Source organism: Lupinus angustifolius, chromosome LG07 (genome assembly GCF_001865875.1).
Source record: "Lupinus angustifolius cultivar Tanjil chromosome LG07, LupAngTanjil_v1.0, whole genome shotgun sequence".
Taxonomy (NCBI): Eukaryota; Viridiplantae; Streptophyta; class Magnoliopsida; order Fabales; family Fabaceae; genus Lupinus; species Lupinus angustifolius.
In genome coordinates, this window is record NC_032015.1 from 3,752,848 (window position 1) to 3,780,039 (window position 27,192).

A 27,192-nucleotide genomic window follows, 5' to 3' on the forward strand; every position below is an offset into this window, starting at 1 on the left:
ACAAGAACTAAAACCTTCGTTTGCTTTTCACATAAAAAAAAAAGCAAGCAACAAATGTAACTCAAATGTATACCATTACCTCAGCCAGACTTGGATTCATCTTTACAGGGTATGCAAATGGAGTGAACCAAACTTTAATCAACTTTTTTTTGAAATGTCAAGATTTTTTCTTATAATTTATTGTTATTGAGTTCGGCATAGCTATCTTATAAACGATATCTTCATTTGCATCTTTTTTCTCCGATCTCCAATAGCTGAGGAGCTTCTTGCATTATTACACTTCCCTTTTTACAATTCAAACTTTTATAATCTAATTATTCAACATATTTCCAATTCCAACTAATATAACAAATAATTGAAAATTAAATGAGATTCTAATAATTTTAAAATCAAAGAAGTTACTAGCATTATTCTAAAAGAACTTGATGAACAAACCAAAAGAAAAAAAGAAGCTTGTCAAACACAAAAGAACTTTCTTTTAATATCTCGAAGATTCTTGACCATCTATATTTTAAATTCAACTAATTTATATTAAAAAATTTAAAATAGAACCTTTAGAAGACAAAAACCGTTCATGGCACGCGTAACCGAAGCAAGATAAACTTGTTGAGCAAGAAAGACATGAATATATGCTTATAGATCGCACACACAAAACCATTATTACTTCATTTCATTCCATAGTTAATAGTTCTCACTTCTGAATGTTTTTGTTCCGAACTAAACAGAAATATAGGAATCTGGAATAAAGAAGATGGTAGTGCTACCAGTAGTGAAGCTAGGAACGATGTTTCTGAGAACAGTGTGCAAACCCATCGCTAACAGGCTGAAGAAAGAAGCTGGAATCCACCCGAAGTTTCGTCATTTGATTACAACTATTGCTCAGGCTAATCACAGATTTTCGACCACAATTCAGAGACGCATTTATGGTCACTCTACTGATGTTGCTATTCGACCCCTCAATGAGGAGAAAGCTGTTCAAGCTGCTGCTGATCTTATTGGCGAGCTTTTCGTTTTCACTGTAACTATTATATATATATACTCTCTCTTTTCTACTCTGTTTTTGTGTTATCATTTATTATAATGCCATCTACATGTTTGTGTTTTTTACTCTGTTGTTTTCATTCTATCATTCAACAGTCTTCATTGTCTTACTTAGTTTCATGTTTAGTTACTCATTATTGTTCTGATGCTACAGTACATGTCAAGAATCCCTTCAACATTTAAGTAAGTTGTGGATAGGCTATGTAATAATACTTTATTTAGGGGGCCAATTAAAGAGCAGTTTTCTATTGTGTGCCCTTGAACATTGATTAAAGAATTTTAAAAAAGATCTTAGTTAGTGAATACTGAATACACAGTATAGTTACGGTCTTATGGATATGCAATTAGTTATTTTGTAGGTTAAGTAGGGTAAATTAGAGAATCATGTAACTGTGGTATAGTTGGGACCTAAATGGCCTTTGCTGTCTTCCGATAAGGAAGAAAAGAGGGAAACCGCAGAATAAGAATTAAGTTGTATAATTTTAGGGGGTAAAAATGTTTTCTGTCAATCAAATTTGTGGAAGTTTTCGAAAAAATGTATAGGTTTAATATAATCTAAGCACTTGGGAATCATCTGCTTGGATGGTACTTTTAGGACTTATATCTAGCATATGAAAATCATGGTTTGATGAAAGATGTGAACTTCACTGCCTGTTTATCCTATCTTACATTTTCTGTTATTTTGTTGTTAATATTTATAAGGAGTGCTTCCTGTAATTTAGCTGACATGTTTAAAGTCATTTTATGTCCAGTTCTTCCTTACAAGATTAATAGCATTTTAAGATATATTTTGTTCTATTTGTGCCACCTATCAACATTTCTGCCTTCATCCAATGCTCTTTCTAATAACTGACAAGAGGTTTGCATATTCTAAATTTAGTTTACTTCTATTAAGGTTGCAGGAGCTGCTATTGTCTTTGAGGTGCAAAGAAGTTCTAGATCAGAAGCGAGAAAGGAAGAACAACGTAGGCAGGAGATACAGGTTTTCTTTTAAGCCTTTCTGTCAGTTTTGGATTATCTGTTCTGAGGTTAGAATATGGGGGGATTTCATTTTCATGGAACCAGAGTAAAATTTGGTCCTCTTGTTATGTGTTCGTGTATTTTCTCTGAATGCTATGACTGATGGAGGTTTTAAATTGATAAATATTTTTTTCCCATTGATTAACAGGGAAGGGAGCAGTTGCCTGGTCCAAAAATATTTCAAATCTCAAGGATGTGCTCACTTCTTTTGTTACTTTGCAGGCCATAAAGATAAGGAATGAAGAGTTGGCTGCAGAAGTTCAACTTCTTATACAAAAGCTTGAGGAGCTGGAACAACTTGCTAGATTACGAGGACTTTCCGGCATTATTAACTTCAGGCAAAATCATGCCAGCAAAGACATAAAGTCATAATCCAATTGATTGTTGCAAATGTTAAGTTCTGTGCCCCGATTTTGTAAGTGTTATTTAAATTCATTCATTACAGAACCATATAGGCAAGCATAATAAGTTGTAATGAATTTTCTAATTTTGTGAATAATTTTTTTCAATTGTTATAGACCCATTTTGGTAAGTATTACATTCAATATTGATTCCTTTGCAAATGCAAAATACATCTTATGTTTCCTTTCTTCTTCCTTCTGCTGAACTTTTGCCTTTGGACTCCATGATTTAGCTTACAAGGTATAATAAGTTGGTCTCAACTTTAGTCCCTCGTGATATTGTAAAGTCCCTTCCTCATAAACTTGCTATTCGAATGATTATCTTGATGATTGTTTGGACAAATGATCACCTAAAAGAGCCAATTATATCGGAGTACTTAGATTGAAGTCGAGTCTTTGAACCCCAACCTTCATACAAATAGAACGCTAAGTTGAATATTGAAAAGAATTTGTTAGGTTCTTTAGAAATAGCAGTTTAAGTTGCAAAATTGTGTTCATTTACTATTTGGTAATTTGTATAAGTTAGATCTTAATAATTACACATTTACAACTAGGTAAACTTAGGAAAACTTTGCAAGTATTTAATACACAAAAAATGAGACAATTCATCATGGATAAAGGGTTTTATTACAAAAACATAAAGCAAAAGCATACGATTGACATGGTTGACGCTATTTTGCTTGGCCTCATAACAAAAACATAAATCTATAACATTTCCTTGGTGCTCCCAATATTGTCATGCCCTTGCGGTGAAGAAGGAAAGGATTTCATTTCAGGAGAGGAATACTCTGTTCACTCCTGAAAAAGTTTACTGGATCAGACTTTGTTTTAATTTCTGCCAATCTCCTGAAGTTTCCCTTAAAGTACTTCTCGCCCCAAACACTTGCTTCTGTGTAGCTTGTGTTATCAAGCTTGTTGGTACCCAAATCAAGATCCCTATAGTTCAAATAGGCAGCTCGTGGAGATTTTGAAACATACGGAGTCATGTATTCATAAAGCATTCTCATCCACTTGACATGCTTGTTGGATACTTCAATGCTATTCTCTTCCCATATGACCATGTATTGTATGTTGTACAAGTTTCCTTTTCTGTGAGGAAAAGGAATGTCAAGTTCTGAAATTTCATTCATCCTACCACCAAAGGGATCCATTATCATTAGTGCTAATGTATCTCCACTGAGAAGCATTTTCCAAATCCCTTCTAGCCCATTTTCTGGTATAGGTACCTTTACAAAGTCAGACTTGGCCTTGAAAAGGCTATTGGATTTAGTTCTCTGGAGTAAGACTTCAGGAGGGTCCTCTTTATTGTGACCACCAAAATGAAGTACAGACTGAATCCAGCTCATTTCAATGCAGTCTTTAGCCTGAAGCCCCAGTTCTGGGAAGCTCACGTTCATTATCGGGATTAACCTGTCTATTCCACCAAGGAAGAAAGAGTTGAAGATTGCTGTGACTGTCTTTGAATTGGCACCACTATTTTGAGCAACTACTCTGATGAAAAGATCTGGATGCAGTTTATCTGCTATCTGTTGCCACCTGTGAATGAGCTTTGTGGCTCCTTCCTCCAGTGTTCTTTGAATGGTGAAGGCAGTAACAATTGCTGGAACTTTCACCAACCTAATCTTCCATTCCAGAATGACTCCAAAACTAGTTGCACTACCTCCTCTAATGGCCCAGAAGAGATCTTCTCCCATTGTTTTTCTGTCACAAACCGTACCATATTTATCGATCAGGCGAGCATCAAGAACATGGTCTGCTGCTATTCCATATTTTCTCAACATTGTACCAAACCCTCCTCCACTTATGTGTCCACCTAGCCCTATACCAGGACAAAGTCCTGCAGGGAACCCATGAACGTTGCTTACTTGTGAAATTCTGTAGTAAAGTTCACCTAATGTTGTACCAGCCTGAACCCAAGCTGTTTCCTCGGTAAGATTGATTGCAACGGAACGTACATTGATGAGGTCAAGCATGACAAATGTAGTGTTACCAAGATAAGAAAGGCCTTCATAATCATGACCACCACTTCTGACTCTGATTTGCAGCCCAAGTTTGCTGCTGCATGCAATGGCTGCTAGAATTTCAGGCTCATGGTTAGGTGTTATTATAAGAGAAGGCTTCCTTGAAGAATTCAGCCATCTTGGGTTTTGTATTAATAAGTCCAAGGCTTGTTTATACTGTGAGGAAGATGGCGTGAGTACTATTCTTTCAATAGATGTAGAATTGCTACCAACAACTCGGGTTAACATGCACTCTTTAAAACTCTTGTCAACTAAAGTAGAAGCTGAATATGAGATTGAAAGAAGCAGAATTAGAAATACCCAATGATAACTCATCTCTGTGTTTTCTTCTATGCCTTTAGCTGATGGAGTTATGCTACTTTTATACACAAATAAATTGAGTACTTCTACACTTGTAAAAGGTCAAAGTCATACCGGGGTTGCAGTTTCAGCTGTCAATCTAAAAACAGAATCTGTTATTTTCCGTGTTGCCACTTTGAGACTTATTCTCGTATACATTCCTCACTAAAAACTATTAGCGTATCATCCACGTTCATGTTTGATAAGGAAAAAATAATAATAATACAATTATGAGTTTTATATACCGTAAGTATATCAGTCATTATTCATGTTTAATATACTTATACGCGCATAGATATTAAACTCTTATATATAATACCCAAACAAATTAGAGGATTCTTATACATTTCCTTATAAAATAAATAAATATAATATTAAATATTCTTATTTACTCAAACAGTTAACTTAAATGAGAAAATGATTTAGTTTCCTAATTTACTGAAACAGTTAACTAAAAATAGAAAACTATTTAGTTTCCTTAATAAATAATAGTTTTGATAATTTTAGTAAATTACTTAAAATAATTATTGAATAATATTTAATGATTGTAGAAAAATCTTATGAAAAGGACCTGAGAGTATTATTGAATAGAGTTCAAAATTTTCATCATTCTTCATTATCTAAAGGCTAATGTACTTCAGTTTCAAACAAAACCATATTCTCATTCTCATTTATAATTTCAAAACCAATTTGAATAAAAAGTAATTAAAACACACTTATTAAATAGTCACACATAACATCCAATTATTTACCAATACAACTCTTTTTATGAGAACGTGAAATTTCTCAGCGTGTCTTATTCACATGACATTGATAACCTATATTTAAATCATATTAGGAAGAATGAGCAAGACTACGTGACATAGACTTCAAATATATACTATAAATCCATAAATTGTTAAGTTTTTTGGTCAGCATTTATTGAGGTTAAAGCGATAAATATTGCTGCTGCTTCATAAGCCGACCTTAGTTTTACATTTCCATTGTGGAATTTTCTTAAATTCTAAACGTGGTGCATGAGGATGAGTGGAGGCTGAGTCAACCACTCAATGAAAATTGACTTTGATATGGACCTAACGTGAGATATTTAGAGCACTCATCTAATTTGACTACATTATTATGTTTTTTCGTTTTCTTTATTATAAATATCAAACGGTTTTTTTCTTCTTATTACCGACCTCGTGATTTTTACCCACGAGTTAGATGTTCCCTGGATAATTTGGATCTCCCAAACACTATTTTCTATTGCAACTTTTTAAATTTCCCTTGAAGAAATAGTGCACTCATGTAAGAGAACCAAAAAGATCCTATAAAAAGTATTGTGATAATATTATTTAACATACTTCATGTTTTCTTCATTATTTTAAGGCAAATATAAGTAGTATTTGCAATTAGATCAGTCATGCTTATGCCAACCAATGTTTGCTTAAATTAGAGCAGATATGTGCCTACCCGTTTTAAAATAAGGCTTGAAATATTATATTCTATTTACTCTAAACATAGAGATGGTGGGCTTGCAGACCGTCCTAAACAAATCTAAAAAAGAATATACAAATTTATATACAATCATTCAAATTAAACAATATATAATTTGCATATAAATATACAAATGCATTTATCATAATAAACAATCATATAAATGGAGCAATACATACAAATATCATTAGCAATTTGGGTCATTCTCATGGTGCCTGTCCGCACGCACGGGTTGGGTAGTAGGCAGCCTACAAGCACTAACGAACTACAATAAAAAATTTGATGGACCAAGTATGACAAAATTAATTCATGTTCTCATCACTCAAGTACAAAGTAACAATTTTCCAAAAATATAATATTTTATCAATCAATTGCATGTCTGATTTATGCAAAATAAATATTATATTTTGTATTTTAAATCTTAGTGTCACACTGAACATCTATGTAATATCAATTATGATAATATGAATATTGCAATATTTCAGCAGTGAAATAAAACATAAGAAACAATATATAATATTTTGCAATCTTTATATATTACATCATTTTTCGTGTCGGTGCCCAAATTTTAAACTATTTTTTTATATACTTACCTTGTTTCTTGTTTCTCACCTACTGAATTACCTTGTATTGTTGCATACTTACATTCCAAAAAAAGTGATATGAGAATGTGTACATTTAACATCTTGAATCAACGTATTCAACTTTTCTCATTCAGGTTTTAGTAAGTAATCCGCCCTTGGCCATAATCCAAGTGATAAAAGAGTGTTTGGATATTGAGTCCTCCCTACATTAGTGTGGAAATTGTCATTCTGTTGTGCTCCTTTTTCAATCTATCCTTTTCAATGAATTTATTGGAAAATTGTGCTACATAATTGAATGAAGTAAGAAAAAATTATGTTTCCTTTTTCAATACACTTTTCCGATTTTTTATTTGGTTTCTGAGGCCGTTAACAAAACTCACTTTGGAATATAAAAATATATTCAATTAATGCATCTTTTTAAATAATCAAATATAACCCAGCCATCCTTTTCTCTTATGATCTATTTGCGATTTGAGTTTCGGAGGGAAAATGAAGGCTTGAGAGCCATAAAATATACTATGAGATGACTCTGACGCCTTCCATTTTCAATTATTTTTTCTTCCAAAACTCAACTCGGAAATAGACCCTTAAAATCTAACTAAATCAACAAAGTAGTTAAATGACCCCTCATTATTTTTCTAGTAAACAGAATCCCCATAATCATTTTCCCTACCAACTGGTATATCCATGCGTGTATCTGTCTCTCACTTCAAATTGTGTATGTGTATACAGGTAATTTAATAAGATCAACTCATTGCATTTTATTATTCCGTAATAAGTTTAGATCACATTTTAAATATCCAACCACTATTACATATAGTGTGACTAAAAGAATTATTCATGTTTTCTTACCCATATGAAAAACTAAATGACACAAGTATAATGTGTGTGATAATGTATGTATGCACCACCTTTTGGCACAATCACTTTCAGAAATTTGCATTATCAGATACTAATGTTGAGTAGAAGACCAAGAATTTGAATCAACCCAGTCATATGCTATAGCACTCAAGAAGGCATCAGGAATACCAAAGGAACTGACCAAGGCAAGTGCATGTGGTCGAAGTTCAGCACACAGTGTTGGCACTTCTTTCCTCACTGCAGCAGCATTCTCTGTTGACAAATACCCATATCTAAGAAAGGAAGCATCTTCATCCACAGAAACCAACGCATACAACGTTCTCAATAGACCCAAGACATCCTACACAGACAAATGCAAAAAAAAATATCAATAAATGATCTTATAACTTCTTTATATCAGAGTCAGAAACAGTTACATAATATATATATATATATAGCAGGAACAATTCAACAAACAATGATAAGACTTACCTTCAATGCACCAGGTGATACTTTTGATTCAGCCTCCAAGAAGGTTTTCAGTATCGCCCGTTCCGAGAAAGCTCTGCCTAAGTCCTCAGCAATCTGATAACTCTGGTGGAGAAAAGATTTTCTCACTGTTAGAAAAGGGAAAGAGAGAAAGAATAATTAACAAAACCTGGTAGAATCCTCACTTGAATGGAGGCAGATTCTTTGCTTTCTCCCTGAGCTTGATATTGTGAAACCTCTGCAGCAAAGCGTCTCACTAGATCTCGCTCTCTTAGGTGGAACAGATTAATCTGTACAAAATGAGAGGGTAAGAAACAAAGAGAAACTTCTAGCTTGTTATTTCAAATATCAACAGATACAATCAAATGATTACCTGAAATTCACTGCTCCTGACAATAGAACTTGTTAGCTGAGATGGGATGACAGGCAAAGGGTGGTTCATGTGTTCTAATCCCAAACCTTTAAATGGCTTGTTTCTTGTCTCATGCACTATATATTCTGAAAGAAGTGCCTTGCTGATCTGAAGTGAAATGTAGAGCCCATGAGTGATATATTGCTTAAATTTGACATGAATAATATCAAGATAGTTCAAGTCTTCAAGTGTATAAATAATATATATATATAATTTAAAAACATAAACAGGGTCCTGTTTCTGTTTTGTTCGCTCAAACTGCAAGCATTAAAAGTCTAATAACAAGGTTCACCCATTTCAAAAATGGAAAATGATCAGTTCTCGAGAACCATGGTTAACTAGACAATTAAAAACATAATAGAACAGAATCATTTCAACTGATAGAGTATATTTCCTTACATGTCTCTATTAAGGCATAAGAACTGTTTCTAATACAATATGAGCAACAAAAATATAAGTTCTACTCGCTTGACCAAAAAGGCTCATACTATATTCAGGAACCAAACAACCAAAACATTTACATTGTAAGTTAAGATGAAGGCCCAAAGTGGGTTTTATCCACAACAAGTTCATATTAGGTTTCACCTTAGCTATGAAATTTGAAGGCGTTGTTCAGTACATTTTCACTCCCACTAAAATGTCAATTTAAACAATCTAACACTACACTTTCACCCTCACTAAATCTAAAATTTAACTGTCAAGCTGTAATTATTGCTAAGTATCCTATTTCCTGGTTTGATTGAAAAAAATGCTTAACTCTTGTTCAAAATTTTGCATTAACAGAATACTCCAACATACCTGCTGCATCAAAACATTGTTGTCCCCCTCAAATGTCAATTGCACATCAAATTCACCCTTGAAATGACCAATACGATTTTCAGTTTTAAGGCCTTGTCCTCCACAGGCTTCCCGACATTCCTAATTCATGTGTAAGAATTATGAGCCTTAGTGAGGTTTAAAGCATATAATCTATCAAACCCAAGTATAATAGTAACACTAACCTGAAGAGTACGCATATTATTCCATGTCGTAATAGCCTTGTATGCACTAGAAACAATATGAATGGCTTTGTTTGACTCGGGTGTTCGTTTCACATACAACATTTTGAGCTCAATTACAGCAAAACTCAATGCATATCTGCATAAACGAGTAAAAAGTGAACACAAATGAGTACTATCGCGGTCCATTATCTATTTGTCAATGGTTAAACTGTGGCTGTGACCTTTCATTAAATCTCCAATTAGTTTCTTAAAATTAACAACATAAATGACCCACGATACAGATGTTTATGACTCAATTCTCATAAGCACATGCTGCATGAAGATTTAAATCAAATGTTTTCATCTGGAAGACATATGGGAAATGTGGAGTACATATGATTCTTGACTTTTAACAACAGAGAAAACAACAAAACTAAAGGCCTTACATTATGTAGGAATAAATGGCATCCTGAGTTTAAGGTACCTAAAAGGCTTGGAACATTTCAAGGTCTCAGCTAATAGATACCAAAATGCCTGTAAATGGAGGACTTACATCTTTGCAAGTAAAGGTAATAGACGTCGCTGATGACTTGGGTAATCAAGCAGTAAAGTTTCAGGTCCATTTGGTGTGATAGAAAATGCCCGCCTTGTTAATGCATATCTTATAGCAATGGCTATGCTAATCTAAAAACAGCAAATGAATAGAATTATAATGTAAGATGTTAAAGTTTGGCATGAGTTTTTCAATTACACGGAAAATGAAAAAAGAAAAGGTCATTAATTTGACAATTAAAAATGGCATCATTACCTTAGAGATATAAACAGCATTGGTGGCAATAGTTACACGACCAGAGGTCAAAGGGGCAAGAAAAGCTCCAAATCTCTGGAGCAACAATGTCATATAAAAATATATATGTGTCAGCAAGCTTTCTGATCTGAAGATAGAATAACACAAGAACACCAGAGAAAATGATAACCTGCTCTGGATTTTTTATTGCACTCAAATATTCACCAGCTGGTGAAACATCAGCTACGGAATTTAATAAATTCTCTCTAGGTATTCTCACATTGTCAAACCTGAACACACATGTCCAGAACTTTTCAGTACTCACTTAAATAAAATTCATTTATCAGGTTAAATATTGATTGAAAAGTGTATGTTACCAGATACGACCATTATCGACTCCGTTTAAACCAATTTTGTGACCACAATCAGCTATTCGGACGTTTGGAGATATTTTTCCATCTGCATCCCTTATTTGGGCAATAAATGCATGCACCCCTTGATTGCTTCCATTTATGTTGAGCTGTGAAAAGACTATAGTGTGTGTTGCATGCTGAATATAAAAATAACCGAAATAATGTTAGCGTATACCAAGTTGGTGCAGGAGAAAAATGCAAGCACCAAAACATTCTTATGACATGTAGGCTTCAAATGTAATTATCAAGAGTTACACAAACTGAAAAAAGAATCCTTACATTTGCTGCACCACCGATCCAATACTTCTGAGCTGATTCACATGGAGTATTGATGACAAATTCTCCTGTGTTTGAATCATAGGTAGTGATTGTTTCAATTCCTCTGACCTGTGAAAATCAGTCTGGAAAGAATTACTGGAAGCTAAGGCAAAAGCAGTATAAACTACATATGGGCCTAATACTCCAAACTTATTCAGAAGTCTTGACATACATTACTTCCATGGCCCAACTCAGTCATAGCAAAACAACCCTTCATCTCATAGTTTTCAGTAGATTTCAGCCACTTGTCATGATGGCGCTTGGTTCCCAGAAACTTTACAGCCCCACCCCTGAAATCAATTATACATAAGAGAAGAGAAACTAACAGAGAGTTAAAATATTATATATATATATATATATATATATAATCTTCTGTGTTGTTTTTTTATAAATAAATTAATTATTTGAGTTATCCAAATAAATCAATTCAGTAGATTTCGTGAAATTTAACCGAGTCAAATTCGAATTAAAAAATTAACTCGTATCGAACTCCATTCTAGCTTTTTCAACACTTGTTACATTCAAGAGACTTTGCTCAAAGAAACGAGCTCTAGCCACAGTGAATTGGAGTGTTTGTAGAATAATTATTTTATCCGTTTTCAATCGTTTAAAGTTTACCCATAACACTAGTTTATACTCCAAAAGAAATAGATAGTTGAGTAATGAGTATAATAAGACTCCTAAAGAATTAAAGATAATAAATAATCACATCCAATAATAAACTATTTAAAAAAAAAACAAAATGTGAAAAATTAAAAATTGGCGATTACCATCTACCTTATTTAACCAAACAAACACAAGAACAATGGAAGAGATAGAAATATACCATAAGAAGATATGAACTCCAATCTTAATACCGAGGGAATGATCATACATCCCAATAACCTCATGAAGTGCCATTTTCCTCAAATCAGCTTCAGGTCCATCATCAGTGAGCCAACCTTTGAATACTCCATGATCTTTGAGATACTCGATTCGCTTCATTGTGATCTCTCTCTGTTGTTCCATGGTTTGGTTGAAATCTGGTGAGACGAAGACCCTCCCTCCTTGTTCTCTTCGGTTGAAGAGATCGCTTTGGATTATGAGATTGAATATCCAATCTCGATCTTCGAGGTTATGACCGTCCATTAGGGTACGCATCTCACGAACGTTGAAGACGAATGGGTTGGAGAGTTCGGGAGGGGAGTAGTTGAGGCATGTGGTGAGGGAGAGGGTGGAGTTTGTGGTGGAAGGTGAAGGGTGGAGGTGGTCGGTGATAATTTTGGTACGACGTGAAACGCGGTGGTGATCCATGCCGGAAAGTGATGATCGAAGAGAGAGAAAGAGAGATAGTGTTGGAAAAGGAAAAGATGATGATAAGTTGAGGTACGTGGAGGGGTATTTAAATCTTGATTTTTGGTTGTTGCTCTTACGTTAACTATTATATTCCGTAATAGTATTTCTTTTATAAAAAAATGAATTGGATTAGTGAGTAATAAATTTAAATTAATATTACATTTTTTATTACTTCAAAAATTGTGATATGTAATTGTATTCCCAATAAATATGTTAGGAATTGAAACTTTTCATTATCAAAATCTATATTAGTTAACCTGTATCTCGATAATATTATTTGCACGTGTGGTCAGATGTGATGTTTTCATGTTACAAGATTTGACACAATCAATGAAAGATGTTTGTTAACCAAAATAACTTATTGTCAGGATTTAACATTTTCCTAACCAAAATAATTGCAATACTGACGTTCCTATTCTTTATGGAACGGGATTGGCTGTCGCTTAAAATTCTAGTTTCTTACAAATGAGTTTCCTAACAAATAAAAAATAATATTTTATTTTAATTTTACTTTATAAAAATACTATATTAAATTCATATTTATAAGTGAGCTGGATATAATTGGGGACACAAAATTGAAAACGGTATTCTCCCTCTATTCTTTATTCCCACCTGGATTTAATATTTTCAGTCAATAATTGCGATGATGACTTTCATACACGGCCAACGATGAACCACGCATTCCAAGAAAGAAATATATCCACCTCTATGTACAATCTATTTATAAATTATCTTGTGCTGCAATAAAATAATGAGGAAAAAAATATTTTTTTATAGTATATGAGTTTTATTTATTATCATTTACTATTATGTTTATTTCTCACTATTTTTTCAAATAAATATATAAATGAACTGTTATGATATACTAAGTGCATAAATTTTACGTCAACACTATATAAATATTACAAATTATTGTTTGCTCATCATTCAACTCTTTAAAATGGTAATGAAAGATGTAATGAAAATGTATAGATATTATTCTAAAATAATATATGTTTGCTTGTAAATTAAACATTAATATTTAGAAAATTCATCATTTTTATGCTATTTATATACTTAGACGTGTGTTACAACTTGCAACTAGTATTTTTTTTAATCTTGAAATGGAAGATTAATAATTGTTATCAATTTCCTTGTCAAGGAAGTAAAATATAGTACTTGAGTACAATTAAGATTAGGATCATAAACTAATACGTAGATAATCGGTTGTTGTTAAAATTAATAATATTTTTTTTATATTTGCTAAAAAGTAACTTTAATATATTCTTTCTTATTTGGATTATATGAAAATAGGCACACACAAAATATTGAAGAGGTGAAATTATTTGTTTATATTAGTAGATATTTGATGTTTTAAATCCTTTGATTATATCTTCTTATAGGGGTTGTCTCATTTAATCATTAGAATTGTAACATGTGTCATGTACTCATATTTGATTTTTTTTTCTACCAAAAGTCTAAAAACTAAGAAAAATAACACATGTCATAATTTTAATACTTATAGAAGATAATGTATTAAGGCGACATTAGTTGAGAATAAATTATGTTGAAACTCTATTGTTTTTATTTTTACTGAAATTTTATAAATCATTCAATTTTTTTTACCTATACAAAACACTTTTATTTATACACATATTACTTTAATTATCTTTGCACAAGAAATAAATATGATCTTCTAAAATAAAAAAGAGTGATGAATGTAATTAAGTTAAATAAAACATGATATATTGTCCTAATAGTATAAGAGTCAATGTCTCTTTAATATTTTTGGTTTGTTGTAAAATACATAAATAATTCTAAGAATATATTGTTTAAATAAAACTTATATTATACTGCAACATACCAAAAATAAGGAAGAAGTACTAAATATATTTTTCTACACAGTATACCATATTTTGTTTAACTTAATTATATTTATCACTTTTTTGTTTAAAATATTATATTTACCTCTTCTCCAAGGACAATTACTATAATATGTATATAAATTAGAAGGGTTATATTGAACAGAAAATGATTCTTGATGTATTTGATTAAAACTCGTGAGAGAATATAACTTAAAGGATAAAGACCACGTCACTTTACTACTATAAAAATAAAATAGCAAAAACTTAGCGAAAAGTAAATAAAAAAATAATGTGTCAATACATTGATGTGATAAAGGCTAAATAAGTAATTAAGTAAAAATAATTAATGAACTGAAAAGCTCTTTAATCACTCTCGATATCCCTTATCAAAATAATTTTGGAGGTTTAGGCTATGTTTGAGAATCTAGTTTTGGAGGGATAAAGAATGAAGGATTTTTAAAAACTTATCTCTTTATTTGGGAGTTGGGTGAAAGAGATAGATAGAGGTGAAGGTTTTAAAATGTTTCTAAAACTCTTTATGTGCCTAGTAGTGTTCAAATTCAGACAGGTCCAAAAATAAAACCGATCCAAAATTGCAAAAATCAAATATATTTGGATCGTGTTGGACTTATTTTTTAAAGAACGATTGGTCCAGTCTGGATTTTGATTTCACGGTTTCACCTCTTTGATCCAAACCAGATCAAATTAGTATGTAAAATTTATGTGTATAATACTTTTAAGTGTCTTCCAAACTTAATCTTAAGTCTTAACTCCAAAATTGTACCTTTATTTATTTGTTATGTTATATAACACACACATATATATATATATATATATATGTATATATATATATTGCTATGTTCTAAATGATATTGATTATATTTGATACACTTTTTTAGAACTTAAACCAATCCTACAACCAAATGAAGATGATTCAAGTGTTGATTTTGATTAGGTGTTTTATTAGCAGTTTTATTGTTGTGAGAGTATTATTGTTATTAATCATCAGTGAAATACTCTAAGTGTTAAAATTACGTTGCAAATGCTCATATTGTTGTTATATTGTCTTGTTATTATTGATGTCTTGTTGTTAATGTTGCCATTTTTCTACTTTCATTATTATTGTCTTATTGTTTATTACTATCCTATGATGTTGTTTACTTATACTATTGTTGCACACATTTTAATGGTGTTGAACAATATTTTTGTTGTTGTTTTATGCTTAATATTTAGTTATTTTTATGAAATTTGAAATTAAATGCAATTTCAATATTTTATAAAAAAGACTGATCTAAACCGAACTGAAACTGCATATAATATTTGGACAGGATTGGATCAGACATCATAATATAAACAGACCAGACCGGACAGATCACATGTTAATTATGTATTTGGATTGGATCATTTTTTGCCTAAAAACCGATCCAAATTGATCGCGAACACCTCTACATGTGCCTATTTTCATAGTTCATCTAATTTGTGGTTTTTCTAGTGACAAAATATCAAAATACCTAAATGCAATTACTAAAATTATATAATTAAACTAACAAGGCATTGATCTATTGGTGTAAGATCACACTGGATCTCCAAGGTCGAAGGTTCAATTACAGAGAGCAACACTTGTTGAGAGGGGCAACCCCGAAAAAGATTAATTCGTTACTCAAAAGTGTGAGGGGATACCTTTGATAGTACCAAAAAATTATATAATTACATTATTGTTTATTTCTCCTTGTTAAATATATTTTTAAAGACAATAAAAAATATTATTGCATTATCATTATTTTATCTCTCTTCCATCTAATTTTCAACTCCCAAACAAGGAAACAAGTTGTCTTCCTTTCCCTTCTTCCCCTATCAATGCCCATTGATCCGTCTCATTCTTTTTTTTCCTTATAACTCTTAAACAAAGTCTTTGTATAATATTAATTGAAATAAAGTTAAGTTCATAACAAATAACAATGTCGTGAATTCCAGTGAGTAACCCGGACCATGAGTTTATTTTCTAGTATGAGAGAGCATATCATCTAAGGATGACAATAGTGCTAGAAGAGTATAAGTAATGCTTTAATAGTATTTATATTCATACTATTAGTGAGTATCTTGTGTGGTAGGGGATAGTAGTACCTAACAAAATTTTAATTTAATTATATATTTATATAATTTTTAAATAATTAATATATAAAAATAATTATTACTTAAATAATGATACAGATATATATATATATATATATATATATGATAATTTTGATTATGGTACAATTACTAAAATTTACTATGAAATAATAAAATATTATAATATAAATAATTTTTTTAAATAAAAAATAAATTTAAAAATATGCAGGTACCAATATGTATATGTTATGGTACACGTTCCTATTCATAAATTATTTTTGCACGTACTCATTATACGTATTTTTACAAGTACTCGGGTTCGATATTTTTGCTATCCTTAATCTCATCTCCTAAAATTTATTTAGAAAAAGCATTTTATAGAGAAAAGAAAGTAAAATGTAACTATAATCTTGTTTACTAAACATACATTTGTTTAAACTATTTATGAGGTGAGATTAGCAAATCATATCATATATAATTGATATAAATTTTTACTAAATGCTATATATTAGATGTAATTAATTATATATGGCAAAACGACATAATTGTGGGCCAGCCCATAGAGTCCGTAAAACTTTATAGGCGGAACATATAAATTTTGCATATGGTAATTTCTATTGGGTAATGAGGTCAGTTAGCGCGCGTGATGCAAGAGAAAAAAATTAGAAAAATTGAAATAAATTATTATATGAGATGTTTTAATGTCTCAAAAAATTCTGATGTAATATAGTTTATTCAATTTCATATAAAATATTAATGTATTTTAAAAAAACTCTCTTCAACTACTTTATTTAATTTTTTCTTACTTTATTGTTATGAGTTCTTTAATTTTTTAATTATTTATCAATGCTCGTGAGTCGGCTACACGTCTATTAGCCAGTTTTAAAATAGGCAGGGCATACAATTTTTATTCGTTAAGACAAGGTGGATATACCCACGTCTACTTAAATTTTGCAGCATTTGTAGGCATGGGCCGGACCCATTTTGATATCTCTAGATGTAATATGTAAGTTATATTTCAAAGGCTTTTACTGCATTACAATTAGAAATTAGAAGGTATTTTTGGAAAATGGATAATTCGAAAGGTTGCAATTACATTATTTATCTTCGGCCTTTTTGCAAATATAATGTCTATCTAAATAGTAATATTCAAATACTTATGATAATTATTTTTTTTATGAATAAAAAAACTGATATACGAATATGGTGTGTTCATATCCAACCAATTTAAAATAAAATTGTAAACTAATTTTAAAAAATCAAAATAGATAAGCTCGGATCTGATTCCAAATATTCCTAAAATCCCCCTAAAATTGATGATTAAGAGTAGAATATATTTTTAAGTCTTCTAATCAAACTAAATCCCAAAATATACTTTAGATTGGATCAAATTTAATACTTTAGTCCAAAGGACCCAAATTAAAGCATGTGTAACTTTTATGTTGGAATAGAATGACCTCTTATCTCAAAAACGACCCAAACTGCACTTCAAACAACTCTAGACGCAATGGGAGATTGACAAAAAGAAATACACATTTCTTGAAGCCTAAGAATATGTCTAAAGGAAATAAGATTGGTTCAAGATTTAATTTTTCATAGAAAAAAAATTGGCAAGTCAGATGTTTTTTGGTACTACTAATGGTATCACCTCATTCTTTAAGTAAGTAATTAATCTCTTTCGAGGTGTACAACTGTCCCTCAAACAAGTATCACTTATAGGAATCGAACTCTTGATATTTTGGTTATCTCGAGGATTTAGTGAGCCCTTACATCACTAGACCAACACATGTTGATAGGCAAGCGAGATTTTGAGACTGGTCAAAGTTAGAGCAAATCTCATGATTTAGAACATGTTGATCACGTTATAGTCATACAAAAAGACACTTTTAAGATAAAATAAATACTTTGTATCCATCAAAAGAATGTTTGGACAGGAAAATTTGTGGAAGAGTGATGAGTGTTGTAACTTCCAGTCAATCTGAGAACTGTATATTGCTTTCATTCAATACAAACAGTAAATTTCCTCTACATAAGGGGCAACGTGACATCATTCATATAACCAAACAATGTTTATAGAACAAAAAAATGATGAACTTCCCAAAAATAAGTGAACAAAATTACACCAAAGAAAAAAACATAGGCATTATAACATTTCACATGGATCCCAATATGTTGAGGATTAGTTTAAGCATGCACAGATAGATGTAAAATTATACTGCCTTACCTTTCCCTTTTCAAACTATGATGAGCAACATCCGGCCTTTTTAACAGAGGAGACATCGTCCCTACCACCAACGTTGATTGTCTGCCCCTTGGGCAAGGCTGCAGGGTCATCACCGATCTCGAGAGTCTTCCTACTAACAACGTGATAAATCTGAGTGAGAACTTCAGTGAATGCGTTGTCAACATTCAAGGACTCGAGGGCAGAAGTCTCCATAAAAAATGTGTTCTCCCTCTCGGCAAATGCCTTTGCATCATCAGTGGACACAGCGCGTAAGTGGCGAAGATCTGCCTTGTTTCCAACAAACATAATTACAATGTTGGCATCTGTGTGATCCCGAAGCTCCTTTAACCATCTCTCGACATTCTCAAAGGTTACATGTCTGGTAACATCATACACAAGCAATGCACCAACAGCTCCTCGATAATATGCACTTGTGATTGCACGATATCTGAGAGAAATAACAAGAATGGGATTGTCATATACAGAATTCTGGGATACATATAATGCATCTAATTTTAATTAGTAAGCATCATGTTGCAAACTAAAAACCATGGCAGGGTTATAAATTTATACGTAAGACGTACACTAGGTATATGATCATTGTGAAAAGATTTTTTTCCTTTAAATTCAATTCCTTTTCTTATTTTGTGTACTATACATGTGCATCAATCTTATTAGCAGATAAAACTAAATAGAAATAACATTAAATCACACTTCAAAATAAAAACAACCAGCCTACACTATACTCAGAGGCAGAGCTAACAGTCAACTTCATTAAGTATTGATCATAAAACTAAGACAATGATATTTTAGAGTTAACCGGTCACAGATTCAAAATCTCTGTCTCGTTATATTTCAAATGAATACCAGAAGTATGAAGTCGTGAACAAAATAAATCAAGTCAAACTCGAGAAGTCGTGTTCTCAACTTTACCTTTTCTCTTTTACCATAGTCTCACAGTTTTGAAGTTGATTTACTCACAAGGAGTAATTCATCTATGTCTCCTAGAATATTTCTGGAGCATCAAATAAAAAGAAGAGAAATAGATCTATTTCTAGACCAACCTATTATCACAAAAACGTAAATTGACACACTGAACAAATCGCAAATTTTGGAAAAATAATGGATAGAGAAAAAAAAAATGGTCATACCCACCCATTACATACAAGGAGAGATACCCTACAGTATGTCCCAATAACAACAAAGCATTTTCCCACCAGGTAGGGTCAGATACATACTACACAGACAAAACTATTGTGAATAAGCACCAGCTTCCATGGGAGAAACCCCAACAAAGGAAAGAACTCAAAGAAGTAGCATCTGGCTTCTAAGGAAAACATCCATCAAACCATTTATGATTTATACATGCATTCAAACCTCATAAAGATGATGAAATAGCAACATTGCTGCTACTGCACTACACAGTTCATTCGTGCCCCAAAATAAATGTGGGTGCCATTCTCAATCCTAGAACAAAGAAAGTCAAATACATAATCATCATATGCTTACTGAAAAAATGTATCATATCAGTGCTGACCATTAGGGTAGAAGCTATAGGCATTTAAAAGTAAGTTCCTTAACAAGACAATTGGTCTAGTTGTGAGTATGACACAACAGTATATAAGAAAGTTAGTTTATGAAATTTGTGGTTAACCATCTTTTACATCACTATTACATGATTTTCTGTAAGTAAACCTTGTTACACAATAACGGGTGAACCTAATTAACTCTGATCAAAATGTTCTTATCAACCAGATCAAAGGCAAGAATCCTGGACACCAATAGGATTATGTATTGTGAATCACACACCATTGGAAAATCAAATCCTATGAAGGAAACATAGAAAACCCATTAAAATTCAACCAAACCCCACTAGAATATAGACCAATTTTCACCATTTCCAATCACCAAATGATCAACCGCACAATGACAAAGAAAAACATAAACAAGAAAGAAATCAAATATTGAATGAGATAAAGGGTGAAAAGGAGTAACCTTTCTTGACCAGCTGTGTCCCAAATTTGTGCCTTGACGATCTTATCATCAACGTGGATGCTTCGGGTGGCGAATTCAACACCAATGGTTGATTTGGATTCCAAACTGAATTCATTCTTTGTGAAACGAGACAACAGATTCGACTTTCCAACGCCTGAGTCTCCTATCAGAACCACTTTGAACAAGTAATCATAATCATCGTCCGCTCTATAAGCACCCATTTTCAAAATTATGAGGGCTTTTTCTCAGATAGAAATTCAAGGAAATGGGTAGGGTTTAATTTTTATTTTGATTGCGTCTAAGGAGTTCAAATTGATAAATTAATTCAAATGTTTGAACTTTCAGCATTTGGAAGAGGGTGTTGTTTTGTTGGAGAAGGAGGGAGAGGCATTCAAAGCTTGAACGAGTCTCTGTTTGTACCTTCAGATTGAAAAAAACACAATTTTGCTCCTTTTTAGTTTACCATTCCCAAGTATTTCTTTATTTACGAACAAAAACAATTGACCCTCTACACGTGTATATGGGATCCATTTTATGAACAAACATTTTAGCAATACATTACTCAGAGAATATGACTTTTATAACATTTTATTGGATTTGACAAACATGTCAAACTACACACAAAGTGACAAAACCATTTTTAAAAACAAAAGCTGTTTTTTTTTCAAACATGTGGGAGACTACTTCAGTCTGATGAAATACTCAAATATAATAATACATACAGAATTACAGGTAGAATTTTTATACAGAAAAGAAAGATTTACAACTCAATCTGCTGTTGATAAAATTTACATAAACAAACATTTGGATTGATATGGACCACTGTAACTGTTTCTACTTATAGTGTTGAAAGAACCAAATATGAGTTACTGCTGATTTGAAAATGTCGAACAAAAACATAATAAACGCGCCAGGTAGGGGTCGAACCTACGACTTTCTGCTTAGGAAACAGACGCTCTATCCACTGAGCTACAGGCGCTTCACATTCGTTCTTATACTACTTAGTTTTTGTAATAATAAAACCATATATTTATAAGTTGAGATGTGTGATTGTTCCTCCCCAAACAAGTGTTGCTCCATATGTAAATATCTCAAATTAGACTCACAATTTTTTGGCAATTTAGTCTCAATCCAAAAACATTTGGTATTGTTTATCAATTACAATAAGAGAAAGAGTTGATATTTAGGAATTTACTTTACCTTTACCATAGATCTCAGATTTAATTAGTTAGGGAATGAGTCATAATGTCTCACTCCAAGTTCTATTGCAGGAAATTGAAATAGTGTTAATTTATGCGGACAATGGATATTTGGGTTGATAAAGTAGGGGATCAGCAAATTAATAACAAATAAAATTCCTAGAGGTTGATAATTTAATTAATTAAATAAATTATAAAAACAATAAATGAACAAATGTTCTAGAAGATGTCTTACAATTTATATTTACATAGTTGATAAAGTAATCTAAAATTGATTTTTTTTTTCATATTTGTTATAGATTTAATTTTTTTTTATATTTTTATATTTTTATATTTTTAAAAAATTATAAATGCTCGTGGTTTTATTTAAAATGATAGTTGGCCTTGGCCATGTGTGATCCCACGGCATATATGTTATAAATCAATATTATTTTTTCTTTCAAATATTGATTTTAAAATTATACGTAAATATCATTTTTAATAAGTTAAGGCTTATCTTTTATTTCTCACATCGTTAAATAAAACACAAAAGGCCCGAAGGTTTGGAAATTCTGGATAATTACCTTTTTAGGATATAAACAACTTTGTCTATAAAAAACAAGAAGATAGGTCTATTTACTATAAGAATAAGTTTTTAAAACTTAATCTTCATCCTAACCATCAATTATATAGAAATTCAATGGTTTCAATTAGTAAGTAGATCTAAACCATTATATGTCCATAAAATTGATGGCTAAAATGAGAAATAAATTTAAAAAACTTACATTTGGAGTAAGTGGATTCCACTCAAAAAACCAATGTTTTCATTTTATCTAGAATTCATTCTCTTTTATTTTGTTTACTTAGACTTCTTGTTCTTAATATAGGCTATTTAAATAATTACCATCCAAGAGACATGAACTCCTGATAATCTTTCCATGTGCTCTCTATTCAAAACAATTCTTCATCTACACACAATTACTAGTTATTATATCTTATATGTGCATCTAATGTTTTTCCTTTCACTTGAAGAAAGGAACATTTGGCTTAGGTTATATCTTATGCCCCCTTTAATATTTTGTTTGTCTCAAACTTTTCAGTGATTGTGCTGCATGCATGAGAGAATGATAAGATCATCATTATCATATATCCTATATAGCTAGTGTAACTATGATAAACTCATAGCAATTAAAACAAGAGTTTTGCATAATACATATCTAAATCCTTCTTTTTAGATATTTTTCACACCTTTTCAGAACAGTACTTGTATAGAATATGTGCTTCTAATGCTATTTTTCAACGAGAAGTTACATACTCATCAATAAACTTTTTAACATATAGTTCTTATTGGAAAACAATGTGACAAAACACTTACAGAACAACATATGACTGTCTTTGTTCTTTTCCAAAAGCTTTCTATATATTTAGATTTTGTTCTTGTTTAACTATTTGTATATAAAATTACAGGATGCAAAGAAGCAATGATGTGATGCATCCAGCATGTGCAGCATGCAAACACCAAAGGAAGAAATGCAATGAAAAATGTGTATTAGCCCCTTATTTCCCATCCAATAGAACTGGTGAGTTTGATGCTGTTCACAAGGTTTATGGTGTTAGCAACATAACCAAGTTGATAAAGAATGTTGAAGTGGAACATCAAAGAATGGTTGTGGATTCTTTAAGATGGGAAGCATGTTGTAGGCAAAGGGATCCTATACAAGGTGCTTATGGAGAGTTTACAAAAATTTACTATCAGTATAAGAAACTGTTCAATGAACTTCAAATAATCAAAGGCCAAAACCACCAAATAATGCAATTTCCATCCATCCAAGGATTGAAATCAGTTCAAGATTTTATTGCATTCAATGGGACCAAAGAGAAAAACAAAGTAGAAACAACTGATAATGCTTTAAATTATCTTTCGGCCAACAGAAATAATGTTATTATTGATTCTAACATTTATAATAATTATTGCCCAAATTATTTGCAAGAGATGGAGTTAGAGAATATGAGGCCAGAAGTTGTAACCCCATCATTTCAGCAGCACTCCCAGACATACTATTTTACAGGCATCAATCTCTTTCTTCAAGTTTATATTTTATATTTTGATGAATTGAGTGCAGTTTTGTTAGCAATATCATTCTATTAAATTCAAACACTCAATAAGATTTCATAGTGAAATGTTTAAATGACACATATACTTAACTCCTTAAAGGTATATGCAAATAACATACTGTATCTGGTGTTGCAAAATTCTGTTATGACACATTGTTATATGTAGTTCAGCATTTTAGAATTTAGAGAATTTTTTTTAACATATCAAATGATATATATCTCATTACAATGTCACAGGTGATCAATTCAACCAATGAATATCAAGAATTCAGAGGATGGGCGCTGAGAATATCTATTGTTACAGACTCAGTAGTTTTTTCTGTCTAGAGGTTCTATAATCTTAGTTTTTTTCTTCTTCCACTTTCTCAGTAATTTGACAAATACTCCACTACTAGTGTAAATGGATCTGTTGATCTGAAATCTCTTTTCTATAGCAGCGGTTCCTATATACACAGGTTTTTATTGAACATAATGATAATGATTTTATTAATTCTTTGTATCTTTCGATTGAAATATATACTAAACCATTTTTATAGTGCATATAATTAGAAAACTGCTTGCATCATATTCTAACCATTTTTTAAAACCTAATTTTCAATACTCTATTCGAATTGTTTAATTTGAAAAGCCAATATTTTGTTTAACTTAGCATGTATGTCTAAAGTGGAATAAGAACATACATAGAATCCTAAAGTCAAATACACAACTTAATTTGATATAGTAGTATCAGTTACCTTATTACATGTGCATGGTGTATACCACAACTAAAAATCAATCCAAGATGCAAGCAAGATGCAAGCAAGATGCCATGGATATATATGGGGGATGGTACCATTGTATGATAGATCTTTAACATGATTTAGTATATACTTGTGAATAGTATGAGCTTCACCTTCAAGAAAAAAATCTCCTGCATCCAATTTCCCTAGCAAAAAACAAGTATTCTGTTCTACTATAAGCCCCCCTTAATGAGCAGAAATTGCACCTTTTTCATCCTATTTCTTGCCATTCAAATCTCATAGCAAACAGCTTAACAAATTAAGACATTAAGGGAAGATACATACATATTTGTTTTTATTTTTGGAATTAACTATGCAAATTTGCAATTGTCTCTCTAAGCCAAATCCAGTAAGCATGTTATATTTGTAATGCAACAAATTTTGTTTGGTATTTTTGGGATAAAAGTTAGCTTCAATATGATAATATTAGCAAACTTTAAAAGAGAGGACCATGAGCATCCCTGAGCCATGATGGTGCCTTCAAATTGTTTTGATTCAGGTACTAAAAGCGGAAATACATCCGTTGATAAGATCATTTCTTAAACAACCATATGCTCCTGCTTGAACACAGTGAATATGCAGAGAACTTTTATTAAAAAAAACATAATTGCTACGATCCATAGGGAAGCTGACCATTTCACAATTGATAAGACCGTTTCAAAAACAACCATATGCTCCCGATTGAACACAATGACTAAGTACCTGTACGGTGTTTCAACTGTTAGCAACACGCTTCAGGCAGTTCCACTCATTCCAACGTTTGCATCATAAGCATGGGAGGAACTTTAACAATGTCACCATTGTCATCCTTATCTTCGTCAAAAAAATCTGCCATCGCATTGTCAGCTAACATACGGGCAACCAACCAAAAAGGGATAAATCCAAAGATAAAAAGGCACCATCTCTAAATTTTAGTTGTAAAGCAAGTATAGTTGAGATCATGGAGCACATTGTATGCAATGTGAATCTGTTCAGTGATTGTTGGCCATAGTAGCATAGTTGCAGCTAGTCCGGTTGAGATCCTTATACACCATTTTACAAAGAAAATTAATCCTGCGGAAATGAGAATATAGAGATAAGGAAATAAAGCAAGGAGAAATACTAATGTAGACTATAAATTGGTAGGTACACATACGTATAGAATGATGTATTAATGGTCCAAAGTACAGTTTGTCCAGTACATAATCTCTTACACCATTGGTGCCAAGTGCTTGATTTAAAATATTAGTCATGAGATAATTACCATTTTATTACATCTCATTCACCAAGAAAGGAGTAGATGCTACCAAATCATGCTTCGAAAATTCACTTCCACCAAACATTTTTTTTAACAGTATATAACAAGCTACCAATAATTGCTCAAGAATTGGAATTTTATATTTCTATCAGATTTCTCATAGGACAACCCAAAGACATTTAATATTATACTATAGGCAAAGTGAAAGGGAAAATGCACAGCATAAAACTAATCAATGTCAGCCTGTATCACAATGAATCATATCCTGAAGGCTTCTCAGTTCTCACTCCCGGTCTACTTAAGAAATGTCACAAACTCTGGTATATAAATCAAACAGAATATTAACTTCAAGACCTATAAATTACTACCAAATGAGTTATTTACCAGATTGGAAAACTAAGAATTGCTTGCGGCGGTGCTTTCTCGGAAGCTAAACCAACACACTCTGTAGCAACTATGCTTTTATAAGATCTTCCCCTCTTTGGCCTCAATAATTGCCCTTTTTTCTTCAGCAACTATGGTTGTAGCAATTATTATTTTTATATTATCTGCATATTCTCCCCTTTTTGTCTCTAGAGTTATTGACATACAAAACTGAACATTTAAGTTTTATCCCCTTCTTTCACCGTAATCAATGCATAAAAGGATAAGTTGAAGCCTAATTTTTGTCAAAGAAGCTACTTGAGTTTAGACAAAGTGGTAAGCATAAGCATCTATTTGGATAGAGTTTATAGGTGCAATCCCTATAAAACAAAAGAAAATTATTTACAGAGAAGATAACTAATGTAATAATGAATTGTTATTGATTAGTTTCAGACTCACTTCTCATGTGTTCCCATGTAATCCCCATTTCAATCAACAGTATCAAACCACCTTACATGTAATTATGTAAATAATAGTACAAATGATATGACAATATGAATTAGAGGTTTGGCGAATAAAAAGATGAAACCTGTTACTTGAACATGAACATATTACATTTAAATGGAAAAATAACAATTCAAATTTATCTATAATAACAGCCAAACATCTTACAGCAACTAAACCAAAACTCACAGTCACAACTTGCATTTCAAATATAAAAAAGTAAGAAAAATATGATCATCTCTTTTGACAAACAGATCTTTCTTGGCCGTTACAGTGTACAGTTTAGACTTTAGACTGCCTCTACATTATTGCACAGTGGATGAAAATTGTAAAAACACCCAACAAAAGAATTATGACAAATAGTTCTGTTACTGTACCTCTTGCT

The 27,192-nt window shown here is 31.7% G+C and overlaps 5 protein-coding genes and 1 non-coding gene across 6 annotated transcripts; 2 read left to right on the plus strand and 4 right to left on the minus strand.

Moving 5' to 3' along the window:
• Positions 609-2,450, plus strand: LOC109351849 (OPA3-like protein). Its single transcript, XM_019593501.1, has 3 exons — positions 609-1,018; positions 1,937-2,023; positions 2,284-2,450. The coding sequence occupies exons 1-3, from the start codon at positions 752-754 to the stop codon at positions 2,431-2,433; spliced, it is 504 nt and encodes a 167-aa protein (XP_019449046.1). The 5' UTR covers positions 609-751; the 3' UTR covers positions 2,434-2,450.
• On the minus strand, positions 2,392-4,980 carry LOC109351848 (berberine bridge enzyme-like 22). The gene is made up of 2 exons (XM_019593499.1): positions 3,213-4,980; positions 2,392-2,476 (listed from the first exon to the last, which is right to left on the minus strand). The coding sequence occupies exon 1, from the start codon at positions 4,796-4,798 to the stop codon at positions 3,230-3,232; it is 1,569 nt and encodes a 522-aa protein (XP_019449044.1). The 5' UTR covers positions 4,799-4,980; the 3' UTR covers positions 2,392-2,476; positions 3,213-3,229.
• Positions 7,673-12,483, minus strand: LOC109351850 (acyl-coenzyme A oxidase 3, peroxisomal). Its single transcript, XM_019593502.1, has 13 exons — positions 11,948-12,483; positions 11,294-11,411; positions 11,083-11,190; positions 10,768-10,940; positions 10,581-10,680; positions 10,412-10,486; positions 10,157-10,287; positions 9,625-9,760; positions 9,422-9,541; positions 8,585-8,731; positions 8,397-8,501; positions 8,215-8,316; positions 7,673-8,083 (listed from the first exon to the last, which is right to left on the minus strand). The coding sequence occupies exons 1-13, from the start codon at positions 12,412-12,414 to the stop codon at positions 7,835-7,837; spliced, it is 2,031 nt and encodes a 676-aa protein (XP_019449047.1). The 5' UTR covers positions 12,415-12,483; the 3' UTR covers positions 7,673-7,834.
• On the minus strand, positions 18,390-21,089 carry LOC109352479 (ras-related protein RABA1f-like). The gene is made up of 2 exons (XM_019594478.1): positions 20,632-21,089; positions 18,390-19,084 (listed from the first exon to the last, which is right to left on the minus strand). The coding sequence occupies exons 1-2, from the start codon at positions 20,850-20,852 to the stop codon at positions 18,652-18,654; spliced, it is 654 nt and encodes a 217-aa protein (XP_019450023.1). The 5' UTR covers positions 20,853-21,089; the 3' UTR covers positions 18,390-18,651.
• TRNAR-CCU lies at positions 21,538-21,610 on the minus strand. The gene has a single exon. It is a non-coding gene; the product is annotated as a tRNA-Arg (tRNA).
• Positions 22,731-24,564, plus strand: LOC109351853 (LOB domain-containing protein 2-like). The gene is made up of 3 exons (XM_019593507.1): positions 22,731-22,860; positions 23,277-23,878; positions 24,162-24,564. The coding sequence occupies exons 1-3, from the start codon at positions 22,748-22,750 to the stop codon at positions 24,179-24,181; spliced, it is 735 nt and encodes a 244-aa protein (XP_019449052.1). The 5' UTR covers positions 22,731-22,747; the 3' UTR covers positions 24,182-24,564.

Coding starts and splice junctions, on each gene's coding strand:
- LOC109352479 (XM_019594478.1), bottom strand. CDS start 20,852: ATGGGTGCTTATAGAGCGGACGATGATTATGATTACTTGTTCAAAGTG. Junction 19,085..20,631: donor GACACAGCTGGTCAAGAAAG/GTTACTCCTTTT, acceptor TATTTCTCTCAG/ATATCGTGCAATCACAAGTG.
- LOC109351850 (XM_019593502.1), bottom strand. CDS start 12,414: ATGGATCACCACCGCGTTTCACGTCGTACCAAAATTATCACCGACCAC. Junction 9,761..10,156: donor TTACCTTTACTTGCAAAGAT/GTAAGTCCTCCA, acceptor TCGTTTATGCAG/ATATGCATTGAGTTTTGCTG. Junction 8,317..8,396: donor AAGAATCTGCCTCCATTCAA/GTGAGGATTCTA, acceptor TTTCTCCACCAG/AGTTATCAGATTGCTGAGGA.
- LOC109351848 (XM_019593499.1), bottom strand. CDS start 4,798: ATGAGTTATCATTGGGTATTTCTAATTCTGCTTCTTTCAATCTCATAT.
- LOC109351849 (XM_019593501.1), top strand. CDS start 752: ATGGTAGTGCTACCAGTAGTGAAGCTAGGAACGATGTTTCTGAGAACA. Junction 1,019..1,936: donor GCGAGCTTTTCGTTTTCACT/GTAACTATTATA, acceptor ACTTCTATTAAG/GTTGCAGGAGCTGCTATTGT. Junction 2,024..2,283: donor AACGTAGGCAGGAGATACAG/GTTTTCTTTTAA, acceptor GTTACTTTGCAG/GCCATAAAGATAAGGAATGA.
- LOC109351853 (XM_019593507.1), top strand. CDS start 22,748: ATGTGCTCTCTATTCAAAACAATTCTTCATCTACACACAATTACTAGT. Junction 22,861..23,276: donor GAAAGGAACATTTGGCTTAG/GTTATATCTTAT, acceptor ATAAAATTACAG/GATGCAAAGAAGCAATGATG. Junction 23,879..24,161: donor CCAGACATACTATTTTACAG/GCATCAATCTCT, acceptor ACAATGTCACAG/GTGATCAATTCAACCAATGA.